General features: G+C 41.6%; 1 protein-coding gene across 8 annotated transcripts; it reads right to left on the reverse strand.

Annotated features, from left to right (window-relative positions):
• Positions 1–3498: 3498 nt before the first annotated feature.
• ZBED5 (zinc finger BED-type containing 5) lies at positions 3499–8735 on the reverse strand. Of its 8 annotated transcripts, none has more exons than XM_070491100.1 (3): positions 8506–8735; positions 6826–6940; positions 3499–5781 (listed from the first exon to the last, which is right to left on the reverse strand). In XM_070491100.1, exon 3 carries the CDS (start codon positions 5643–5645, stop codon positions 3564–3566), a length of 2082 nt encoding a protein of 693 aa, XP_070347201.1. In that variant the 5' UTR covers positions 5646–5781; positions 6826–6940; positions 8506–8735; the 3' UTR covers positions 3499–3563. The 8 variants fall into 8 exon arrangements, with proteins under 8 accessions (XP_070347201.1, XP_014699663.1, XP_014699662.1 ...); XM_014844177.3 differs by having other exon boundaries at positions 3499–5818; XM_014844176.3 differs by having other exon boundaries at positions 3499–5786; positions 8506–8711.
• Positions 8736–12901: the final 4166 nt, after the last annotated feature.

Raw genomic sequence — 12901 nt, forward strand, 5'->3', positions numbered from 1 at the left:
ACAACTTTAAAAAGTGAAAGTAAATAAACATGCCTAAGTTCCAGAGGCACCTAAATTTACATAGCTGATGGATTCTTTCAAGAGCTGCAGGTGAATTATACCTTGGGGAGTAAAACTGCAATTTTTTTTTTTTTTGGCTAAGCAAGATTCACCCTGAGCTAACATCTGTTGCCAAGTTTTCCTCTTTTTGCTTGAGGAAGATTTGCCCTGAGCTAACATCTGTGCCAATCTTCTTCTATTTTGTATGTGGATTGCTGCCATAGCATGGCCACTGATGAGTGGTGTTATGTCCGCAACCAGGCTGCCGAAGCTGAGCACACCAAACTTATCCACTCGGCCATGGGGCCATGCCCTAAAATTGCATTTTTAAGGCAACAGGGGAGCTTATTAAAGAATTGCTGCTCTTGAAGTCTTTGAATGGCAAATAAAAGTTACTGCCTTATTAAAGTCTGGCTAAGGATTTTAAAGCTAATTTTCATGTTATATGAGTTGTATTTCACCTTAATACTTTACCTATTAAGCACCAATTCACTGCATACTTTTTGTATGATTAGAAATTGGCTAAGTTCTACGAGTTCTTCCTAAAGAAGTCTTAGCTACAAGAGATTACAATACATGTATTTATGTATGTGTGGTACTAGGGCAAGATTGACACAGGAAACAATCCTAAGAAATCAAGGCAATTTCAACTACTTGAAACATAGGGATGAAAAGTGGGAAAAGTCCTTTTGGGCTGGATTTATCGGGAACTTTACTATTTTGTGCACAGGCAGGAAGGGTAGCTGTCATTTCAGGATGCTCTAAGAATTTCAGTCCTCAAATATTTCTTCCATTATGAAGTAGAATGCCACTCATTTCTTCTTTGAAGAGTTATTTTCTTTTGTGTGAAAGGGTTTGTCGATGGCTTCCCTCTAGTTCCAGTCAGACCCTCTAGTATTTGGAGTCTTAGGGAGTGCTGGCAGAAGGGCAACCGAAGGGCTTTGGAAGTCCAAAAGATAGGGAGTCTGATAGTGCTCAAGACTTACTTTGTTTGCTTTTGTTTTATTTAAGGAAGGCTGACTCTGAAGGGTAAGTAGGGTTTAATCATACAGGAAAAGAATCTTCTCTTTTGGGATTCAGTCATGGTAACTAGAGTAGGTTAGGGTAATACAGAAATTGCTGTCTGGAACTAGACTTGCCTATCATCCAGCAGGTATCAGGCCCACTTAGTTCATTCTTACTAGCCAGGCAGTATCCGTAATTAGTCCTGATAGGTTGTAAAACAAGTGAGCAGTCAGCATCAAGAACTAAGTGGGATAGTGTTGGCTTTAAAGAGGTCTAGTAGCAGATAGCAGGGTCCCAGTCAACAGACCTGGGTTTAAATGCAGGAATCTAGACTCTCAGAGGAGGTGGTTAGGGGTAAAGGATTGGAAAGCAAGAGGTCTTACTTTCAATAGGCTGACATCCCGGACAAATGACCTAATCATGGGCTCAGATTCAGTAACCACATAAGGCATCTAGTTAGCCGACTTGGGGGATCAGTCAGGCTTTGACATTACGACATTGTACGTTTTCATCAAACTAGATAGATTTTTCTGGGATTTGACGACAAAAAGTATTGCATGTATGAGCAATCATGATGAATCTTTTTGGAGAGTTAATTTTACTTGACAGTAATTTAATACCTATTTTTACACCAAAATAAGAAGTCATACTTTGAAGTACATGGCTAATTTTCGATGAATCTAGAGAAGTAAACAGAGGATTTCAAAGAAATGTCAATTTTAGCAGGGGGTTTTAGCTATACTCCGAAGTAACTGATGCTCTTAGAAAAGTCTGAAAGGCAATGAGTGCAAAAAGTACCGTCTTTGGAAAAGATCCATTTAACCTAAGTTCTGCTACTTATTATGTGACCTTGGGCAAATTCAAAAATTACCTAATCACATAAGATTGTCGTAAAGATTACTAACAACATATCAGTATTTAGTAAGGTACCTGACAGATAAATATGTACATAATAATGTGACAAAGGGGAAAAAATTTGGGCAAGAAACTCTTTATCTTGCTACCTCAGATTAGGTCAGGTCCTATGGCCTGGAGAGCTATTAAGCCTCTACAGAGAATAAAACTCAAGACTACAAGTGTGAGTGTGGAGTGAAGTTTAATTGGGATGTGGCTGGATGGGGCAGGGAACTAATATGTCACACATCTATTCTTATCATCCACATTAGAGGAGTTTTATATAGATACTCATTTAATCTCAGTAACAGCCCTTCAAAGAAGGCATAATTATAATCTTACAGATGAGATAACTGAGGTGCAGGACGGCTCAAATTGCCCAACGTTAAATAGCTAGTTAAGTAGTGAAGCAGGTACCGGAACCTAGTCATTCTACCACATTCTGCCTTAGTGTGGGGAGGCACTCCTATCCCCCAAAATGGGAGATAGGTTTGAATAAGGGAGATTAAATAAGTAATGGCTATCTACAGTAGCTCCTCACTACAGGAGCAACACAAAATGTTTAATACTGAGTTGGTCCTCTGTGTTGTGTGATGTGCCATGAAAAGAGAAGCCCAGACAGGAAAGTCAGCATTCTTTCATAATATTCTAAGAATAAATTGACAGCGGTTTCAAGTCTAATCATCTTCAAGTACAGTAAGGCTTCATTAATTTAGACAACAGTATATGAAATTTGCAACAATGTATTTAAGCAGTAAGAAACAAAAGAAAATATCTGAATCTTCTTCATACTTCCTCCCCTCACCTCCAGTAGTTCAGCTCGAATCAAAGCTGTGACTTCTGCCTAACGGCCACACTGAATTCTAGTTAATAGAATAACTGAGCCCAAAACAGAAAGCGTAGCCTCCTACACACATGCAGAATATACAAATATATGCCACCAAGCCCTATTCCATTGTTGGTTCACCTTCACCAAAATTTTTTCCCTTATTGAGCATTAACTTTAGAAGGCCTTTTGCCAGATAAAAGAGAAACAGAGCTGGATAAGACCCTATAAGAGCTCATTTTAGTTAACACTGGGAATCACGAGACCACCAAGCAGTTCACAGTTGAGACAGATACAAAAAATAGGGCCAAAATAGAAAGATAAAGAGAATGAAAGCACCAAAGATAAATTAAGTCAAAGTGTTGAAAAGCAAATAGGAGTTTGTCAGGAAGCAATGGAAAAGAATAGCCTTCTGAGGCGGAAAGCATGAAACAGTGTGATATGTTTAGGAAATAGCAAGAAGTTCCATGGGATTCGGGGGCTACAGAGTAGGCGTGGCTAGAAAGATCAGCAGTGATTAGATCCTGAAGAGATATGTTATGCTAAGGGACTGGGGCTTTATCTTGTGGATCAACATTTCCTGGTTATGACACGACCACAGAGCCCTTTGAAATTACAATGTGAAGAAGAAATACCAATAATAATGTCTACATTTCTGATACTTTAGCTTTCTTAAAATCTAAGAAGTATAAAAAATTTGAATCATTTTATTTCAAACCTCAGTACACCAGAGATGGAGTAAATCATTGTTTATTTTCGTCTTATATTTGGTTATTGAGACATGCAAAACCCTCCAGTTTTAATGAGAACAGTGTTTTTGTGTCTTTTTATCACATATCCGCTTAATATTAGGTGTAATGTTGCTAAGTCGGATCCGCATATGAGGTGCAGCATCAAGTCTTTTCCTATATTTCGTTTTTGTTGCAGCATAATATGAAAACCCTGTTTCACATAGGTGCATTGTAGCAAAAGGAAGAAGTACACGAACTGCACGCCTTGCAATGCTTGGGTACTCTTGAATTAGGCTACTCCAAAAATCATTTAGTGAAAGTTCACTGAAATTTTGTTTCACTTGAGAATCAGACGTTAAATCAATCAGGCTCTCATAGTCCCGTGCTACTAATGAGGCTGGCTTAACAGTTACTGTAAATGGATTTCTAACCCAAGCATTATTGTCATTTGTTACAGGAAAATATTTTAAGAGAGTAGAGCGCAAACCCCTTAGGTGCTGCACAATGGCACTGCAAATATCTTTATCAACTGTAGAATTAATTTCAGTCAAAAAGTCACTGAGGGTAGGAAAACAATCAAAATTTTCTTCTTCTACAGACGAAGCCCAAAATTCCAATTTTCTTAATAATGATGACATTTTATCAAATACTGTAAAAACTGTCACATTTTTTCCTTGCATTGACAGATTAACCTCATTTAATTTAGTAAAAATATCTGCAAGATATGCAAGTTTTAGCAGCCACGATGAATTTGTTAAACAATCAGATAGTCGAAAAGCAGAATCCATGAAAACCAATAGTTCACGACGAAGCTCAAAGAGTCTTACAAGAACTTTACCTCGGGAAAGCCACCTCACCTCTGTATTCAGAAGAAGTGCTGTGTGCTGGGCACCCATTTCTTCACATAAAATTTTTAGTAGTCTGGACTGATGTGGCCGAGCTTTAATATAATTGATGATTTGTACTGCCTGATCTAGCACATTTTTCAGAGTTGTAGGCATTATTTTAACTGCTAGTGCATGTCTATACAATAGGCAGTGACTACTGGTGCTTTCGGGAGCCACATATTTTATCAAGGTGACAGCCTCAGCAATTTTCCCATCCATTGCCCTAGAAGCATCACTACAAACATCAACACATTTTTCCCATTCAATTTCATGTCTCTGCATAAAACCATTGATGCAGTTGAAAATTTCTTCCCCAGTAGCATTACTTTGCAAAGATTCACATAAGAGTAGGTCTTCCTCAATAGACTTATTAAACCTGTAACGAACAAACACAAGCAGCACAGCAAGTCCTGAAACATCAGCTGATTCATCTAGTTGCAGTGAAAAACCATCACAAATTTTCAGTCTACAAACAAGCTCTTCTTCAATGTCAGCAGCTAGATCCTTAATACGGCGTGCAACGGTACTGTTCGATAGTTGTACCGCATCTATTTTTTTACTGTATTGTTCATCAAACATCCGCATCACGACATCCTTTGCACAAGGCTTGATAAGCAATTCTCCAATAGTATGAGCCTCTCCACTCAGGGCTATATGGTAACTTACATTGTACGATGCCTCTGTAGCACTTTCATTATCTGTATTGACAATTTTAGGTGTTGGGGGTTTATTATTTTCAGGTGAATCAAGATGTTGCTTAAAAAAGCTGATGTCTTTGTCTTTATATGCAGCATGTTTAGTTTCCAAATGTCTTCGAAGCTTACTAGGGGCCAAAGAGCTATTTGATAAAATTTTCTTACATAACACACACTGAGCATGAGGTGCATCTCTATTTCCAAAGTAAGTAAATCCAAAAGACAAATAACTTTCATCATATTTTCTTCTTTTTGGTTTCTTACTAAATGTTATTTTGTTGGAACTGGACATAAATTTGACCCTGGAAAGCTCACCTTCTGATTTTTTAGAAACTGAAGGCTGCAATTGTTCATCTTCATCTTGTAATATTCCAACCTTTTGATCATTTGATTCAGACACAATTTGATAACAAAAAGATTCTACTTCTTGTTTAAGACTTCCTTGCTTCAGCAACAGATCCATAGGCAATGTATTTGTAGTACAAAACATGGTTAATTTAGAATAAACATTGAGTATCACAAATGTATTGAAATTATAAGACAGGATACATAGAAGATGAGCAATCATCAAAGAGATGATACATAGCAACACATCAGTTAATTTGTAAATGCTGCCTAAGCATCAATGCGCAGATGGAACATCACACGTTCGTCTATCAGGTGATCTCTCATGCGACTTCCTGGTGTTCTCAGGTATGGCACACCTTTTCTTAAAGGTAGATTATCACATAAAAATAAAAGCTATAGAAATGAGTTTAGTAGTCTTAAACTTATATTTTAAAATAAACTATAAAGAAAAATTGTTAGCATTGATCTTTTTCTCAGAACACATTAACTTAAGAGAATATTAATATTCTATAAAACACAATTTGGGAACCATTAGGCTAAGAAATAATGAAGAACTGGTAAGTTGTATTTTCAAGAAAGGGACCTTGAGGAGTACGTCCTATGGCAGGGGTTGGCAAACTTTTTCTGTAAAGGGCCACACAGTCTATTGCAACTGCTCAACTCTGTAGTTGTAGTGTGGCAGCAGCCATAGATAATACGTAAAAGAATGGACACAGCTGTGTTCCAATAAACCTCTATCTACAAAAACAATACGGGCCATAATTACCAACCCCTACTCATGGTATATAGTATCTTGGAAATCTCTTAGGTTTCTAACGCCTACTGCCATTAGATACATTCATTGTTGATACTATTACACATGTCAAGGCTCCTTTCAGAGCTAGCAACTATTTTGATGAGCCATACTAAAAACAAACACAGCTCAAAGTTTTGCAAGACACAGAATTCGGTTGTATCTTAAATACTACATATTATCATTGAAAATAAACTGTAGATCAAAAGTTTGCTACTATTTCTCTGGAGTTAAAAGTACATAAATATTCATATTATCCAAATTAAGACTCATTCAAAGTAATATATATTTTACTGTTTATTCTGCATCCCATTACAGTATAGGCGAAGGCTTAACTAGAACCTAAAGAGAACATACATTCTCATTTTAATAGGTTTATTCCTCATACAAAAACAAAAAAGTCTAATTAAAAGGAAAGGTAATGCAAATTTTAGGACCTCTAAAGGCTACTAATAGGTTTATAAGTTAAGGCATACACATTTAGTGTCTGTCCATACATATCTACTTTCAATTTAAACTTTGATTTGGCTACAGAGTAAGGTTTGTATTTTCATGTTAGATCTTGAATCAAAACGGTTTTCCTATCAACAGCTGGTGGGTAAGATACCTGAAACGAGGAGTGCTCCCTTCTGCAATCACATTCTCCACCTTAGCAGCTTGAGATGCAGACTCTTCAAAAGAATAAAATTAAGGGATGGGGTGGAAGGGGAGTAACCAAAAGCCTAGAATGAGAAAAAGTAAAATTAGACACTGCAAAAGCAGAACTACAAACCTCTAAGATGACCTTTCATTGCAATTTATTTTAGATCCAGGCAGTGCACATGATTCTTCACAGTAATGCACATCTTGGACTGAAATAGAAGATGCGTAGCATAGTAAAAATGCTAAAATTTCACCTTGTCTAATACACTGGTAATTTCATTGATTTGAGATGCTCCCTCCCCCACTGACTTCATAGAAATACTAAACCTAACTGTTCAAAGTACAGTCACATCTTAGTATCGCTAAAACTAAGCAGTGAAAGTATTCTAAAATGGAATTATACATGCCAGCGTTACACGAAACATGTCTTTTGCTAGAACTATTTCCATCTCCTCAGGTTACTAATGTTTACGGAGTGAGCATGGTTTACTATGTGCCAGTGACTGCTGAATTCTTCATAGATTATCTCATTTAATCCTCAAAACAAACCTGAGAGTCCGGGACTATCAATAACCCCACTTTAGAGACCAACAGATAGACACAAAGAGGTTATGTCACCTGCTAAGTTACATCTTCTAAGGGAAGAACTAAGAACAGAACTCCAAATGTTCGACTGCATAGCCCACGTGCCAAGCTATCACTGGTGTGTTCCTTAACACTCTTAATTTCCCAAGCACTAAATATCCGGGACGAGGAGTTGGGCGGTGCAGAGAGAAATGGATTACGGTGGGTTACCACTGGCATCAGCAGACAGCCCTACTTCACCATTATTGGGAGCAAAATAGCAGTAGATTCTCCTTCCACAATCTCGATTTGGATTGAGCCACAGAGAACTTCCTGGAGCTGCCGGTTGACCTAAGAGATTAGGACCCCTCTCCTTTGCTGCCAGAGGAGGACACAACGGAGTAGGAAGCAGGGCCTCGTCCCCACCTCTTTTAGAGGGGCGTCCTCGGATCTCTCGAGGACAAAGAGTCTGGAGTCCCTAGAGAGTAAAGTTTCCGTTCCACTCCCCGAAAACGGCTGGGGGAAGTGGGACCCTCATCTCGTCTCTGCTTCCACTTAAATTGACAGGTGACACAAGGCATCCACCCCCGCCCTCGGGTGGTTCCAGCTTTGAACAATACCCTCGAGGGCAGGAGGGCTGGGTGGCAGTGCAGTCCGGTCAGACAGCCCAGGCAGGAGGTGGGCACGGGCATCGCTTCCAACACGGCTATGCTTTCTCCAACGGTCCCCTCGATGTGCGGCCCGGGCCCGCTGTCCCTCAGCTCCTGGGCACAGGGGCGCGCTGCCCCCAAAGCGCCGCAGTCGGGGCTCACTCCCGTCGGCGGCCACCCTCGCCTCCACAACGCTTCTCTCGCGTCCCCGGGCCGTCGCCTCACCTCACTACCCCATGAACTCGTCTCGGCACCCAATCCTATCTTTCTCCTCCATCTCCATCGGTGACGGGGAGAGCGGGCTCCGCGGCGGCCCGGCTGCAGGGCAGGGCCGCGCTCCCGGCCGAGCCTGCGGCCGCCATTTTAAACAGCTCCGGCAGCGGCCATTTCAGAGCGCGCCACTCAGCCGCCGGGGCGACTCTGGTCCTCACCTTCACCGAGGCCTGAACGGGGTCAAGAGCCAGTCGTCGCGGACTGGAGGGGGGTGGGGGAAGGGGGAATGAAAAACAAAACAGAGGAAAGAAGGATTTGGGGACAGGGTGATGCTCTCGGCTCAGGGATCTCGCCTATGCCACCTCCATAAAGATCCGATTCGCAGCTGGCGCGGTCGCTCCTCTGAAGATAAATTTAGCACTCTGGGGCACCCGAACTTACTGTCTCCGCGAGCGACTCTGCCGCCGCCCAGTCAGCGCCAGAGTTGCTCCCCGCCACCAATCCGCGCTGAGCAGCAGGGCGGGACCAAAGGAAAGGACCAAGCTCGGTTGAGGTGCGGCCGAGCCTGGCCGCCGCGCTGGATTCGTGGGAGCAGGGAGGCTGGGTGGTGCCAACGTGAAGCGATTGTTTTCAAACTTTCCTCGGCCCGTGTCTGCCCGGGTGCTTGTGTAGAATGCAGATTCCTGGGTGCCACCAGATAGCGTCTGTGATCTTGTAGGGCTGCATTGGACTCCAGTATCTGCATGCGCTTAAGCACGGGCGCTTGCGCAGGCGGCGGCGGTTTGAGCGCGTTCGCTGCGCCTCGGCGGCTGGTGCTTTCGCGACCTCTTTGTTCCTCCAGCCGCACCCCAGGCCCAAGCCCCAGCCTCCTCCTTTCCTCGTTTTCCCACTGGAATCGGGGCAGAAAACGCCCACTCCCTTCTCCGTCCTGCTGGCGTGTCCGGGCTCCTTGCGGGCGGGGCGTGAGAGCGCTGCCCCCGCCGGGGCTATGGGTGACCCCGGACCCAGGAGGAGCCCGGGAGCGCCGCGTGGGAGGATGAGGGGTCGCGGCGTCTCCGCAGGGTCCGGGGGAAGGATGGGAGCCTCTGCCCCGAAGGAGCGCCCGGCCGCCTGCACAGTTTGCTATCTGCTGCACTCCGGTGTTTTAAGCCTGGTTCCCCCTCCCTTACTTTTGTTGATGAAAATAATCCATAACCAATCTATAAATGAAAATTTGGGTGAGTTTATTCTGAGCTTAAATTTTAGGATTATAACCCGGGAGAGTCTTTCCACAAAGGAACAGAGCACGCCAAATAAGTGGGGGTGCACAGAGTGGTTATATACGCTCAAAGAGGGTGTTTCACATGTGATTGAAATGTCCCTCCCACAATAGTCACAAGATTGCCCTGTCTGCACAGCGCTTGATGGACACAGCAGGTAGTGGGTCTGCTATCTTGGTGGGCGTAGCAGGAGGCAAGTCTATTGTCTTAAGCTGGGCGGTCACAGGTGAGCGCAGCAATCAGTTTCTAGCCTAAGGAAAGATACTTAATCCTAAAGGAGACACCAAGTTGGGAGGGGGAGGGAAGTTGTACCTTTATCTCAAGGGCCTTTTGCTCTTGCCATAGGGAATCTCTAAAGCAGATATACAATGCATGTTCAGTGGCCTCGGTCAGGCCCTTTTGGAGAGACAAGGTCAGGCCAAATTAGGTTTACACAAAATGGCTTCCTCATATACTCCAATATATCCTATTACTTGCCATTTTTATTTGTCACTTTTAAAAACAACGCCGCAGAAGCAACGCTGCAGGCTGTGTATTTCCCAAATGTGAATTGCGTCCTGGAGACCTGGAGTCGGTTTTTCCGAACTGGCACCTTGAAATATATACACTTCTTGGGGGTAATTTGTTAAAGTACTAATAGCATTAAACAGTAGGTCCCATTGTTTGCAATATTTTGGCGTTTTTGAGGCCCCATGGAAATAGCTCAAAATGGAATCATTTTTTCAGGTACTGCACCAATGACAGGATTTGTAGTCAAAAGCAAGGGCAGCTTTTGTTTTTCTTAAGTATGCTTCTTTGATGTGTGAACAAATCTCTTAGGCGCTGAAAGAAACCTAACTCTTAACACAATTTTCAGGACTGCATAGACGATTTCTTAGGACTGATAATAGAAACCAACATTTGGTCTTGTTTTAAAGTCATTTCAACATCTTCAGATCTTTGCCGTGTAGTAGCCTATCCATGTGTCTTCGTTATTATTTTTACGTTATTCCTGTTGAATCAGGTTCATCTGAACTTCAACCGCAAAGGTGGAAATCATTTTTGGGGAAGGGGATGCAGTTTTGCTTGAAGAGCAAAGAATTTCATTTTGTAATTGCAAGGGTTGTCTAGCTTCATTGGAATCATAGCCCATATTTTCGTATGTTTTGTACTTCAGAAAAAACTTTTACATTTGTGCTCCCAGTTGAATCTACACACATCTGGTCTACATCTTCATGAATTGGGAAAACCCACAACATTCAACTGATGGGAAGAATAGTGTTGAAACAAGTTCAACTAAAGTCAAGTCTAGGACTTAACTTAGGTCCTAAAAATCTGAAGGGTCTGGTAATTAAGGGGCATGAGACATAAGAACTTTTTCTGTAATCGCTTAGTCAATAAATTGTTACAGAATGTTGGTTGATGAGACAGATAAGAAAGTGTATAGACAATGTAGAACTCAGACCATGAATGATAATAGCTAGCTATCGTTTATTGAATATATAGTATGGGCCAGGGGCTGTTCTACACACTTTTTAATGTATTAGCTCATTTACTCTTCACAACAACCCTATCGGATGATAGTTCCTGTTTTACGGAGAAGGAAATTGAACACAGGTTGGTAAATAACTTACTCAAGTTCCCAAAGCTAGTTGGTGGCGGAGCCTAGATTAGGTACGATGCTGACTGGGGGAACTACAAGGCATGTGTGTCTGGGTGGGGTGTGTGTGTGTATGTGTGTGCGCATGTATGCGTGCAAACTTATATTAGGCAGAAAACTATTGTGAATAAGATTGCAATAATCTATTGGGTAAGCAGGTAGAGCCTCATCATTAGAAAGGAACTCGGTTTGTTAGCTGGGGCTCAAGTAAAATCATCAGGGGAAGCAGTGACAAGAATTTTGACTTGATAGCCTGAATCTGCAGCCTCAGTTGCTGTAAGAGGTCTGAGATGGCAATTCTGTTCACACTGGTTGCATGAGTTAGTTTGAGTTGCAGTTAGGTTTGCCAGAACAGAAGACAGGGAGCTCTGGAGCCAATACTGTAGGTCAGAGTGTCCCACCTTGCCCTTTATACTTCTCCATCTCTCAATATACCTTGGCTGCCCTGGGAAGGGCGGGACTGCAGACGAAGCAGACCTTGAATAAGCTGACAGCTGAGGCCATCTGCTGATCATGCTACTGGTCCCTGAGCAGGGTGGCAAGTCCTTTCTTGAAGGATCTGAGTGGCACATCTCCATGTCTGCCATAATGTGTAACCTTTAGGTATATGATAATTGTGGTATGGTGTGATTTGTCAACTTTTAATATGTATGAAACATTTAAGAGAATTTCATGACCACATGCATGAGATTGATTTATTGCTATTAGGTTTACAAGAGTTACGTAAGTGCGTATAAAGATTTTACTGGCTAGATGTTAGATATATTACATTTGTAATAGTAGTTTAAAATATCTCAGAAAATTTGATTAGTTGAGTATGCAAACGATGTTAGATATTTAAGAAGTGTTTAGTCTGTTAAGCTTGTGAATTAATTAAATTGTAGTCAGAGAATAAGTGAAAATGATCATCCATATTTTTATGCAAAGATTATGAGATTTATAAATAGACTAACAAGATTTATAGATTGAGCTTAAAGGCTTAAGAAATACAAGTTTAGGGGCCGGCCCCATTGCCGAGTGGTTAAGCATGCGAGCTCTGCTTCAGTGGCCCAGGACTTTGCTGGTTCGGATCCTGGGCGCGGACATGGCACTGCTCATCAGGCCATGTGGAGGTGGCGTCCCACATAGCACAACCAGAAGGACTTGCAACTAGAATATACAACTATGTACTGGGGGGCTTTGGGGAGGAGAAGAAGAAGAAGAAGAGGAAGAGGAAGAGGAAGAGGAAGAGGAAGAGGAAGAGGAAGAAAAAAAAGATTGGCAACAGATGTTAGCTGAGGTGCCAATCTTTAAAAAAAAAAGAAATACAAGTTTACAACTTTAACATATTTTGCCTATTAATAAACAAACTAATCATGTCAATTATTAATGTTTTTTGTAGCTTTTATTCACTTCTAGGACTTTCACTATTCCCACTACATTCAATGTTCTCAAAAATATAACATGAGCCCTGACTTCCCACTTGAACATCAGTTCCACATTTTCAAGGCCGTAGACTATTTCAATATATACTAACAGCTTAGATTCAGCATGTTTAAAACTTTACTAATACTTTCCCAATACTTGTCCTTTCCCAACGACCTTATTTTTGTTAAAGATTTTATTATTCTTTTAATATCCCAAACTAGCAAACTTGAAGTCAATGGTTACTCTTGCCTCACCTTCATATTCCATATATACAGGCATAAGATTGTTACTTTCTTCTAATGTCTCTTA

This window comes from Equus asinus, chromosome 20 (genome assembly GCF_041296235.1).
Source record: "Equus asinus isolate D_3611 breed Donkey chromosome 20, EquAss-T2T_v2, whole genome shotgun sequence".
Classification (NCBI taxonomy): domain Eukaryota; kingdom Metazoa; phylum Chordata; class Mammalia; order Perissodactyla; family Equidae; genus Equus; species Equus asinus.

Excerpts from the sequence above, each read along its gene's own strand:
- ZBED5 (XM_070491100.1), bottom strand. The coding sequence starts at position 5,645 with ATGATTGCTCATCTTCTATGTATCCTGTCTTATAATTTCAATACATTT.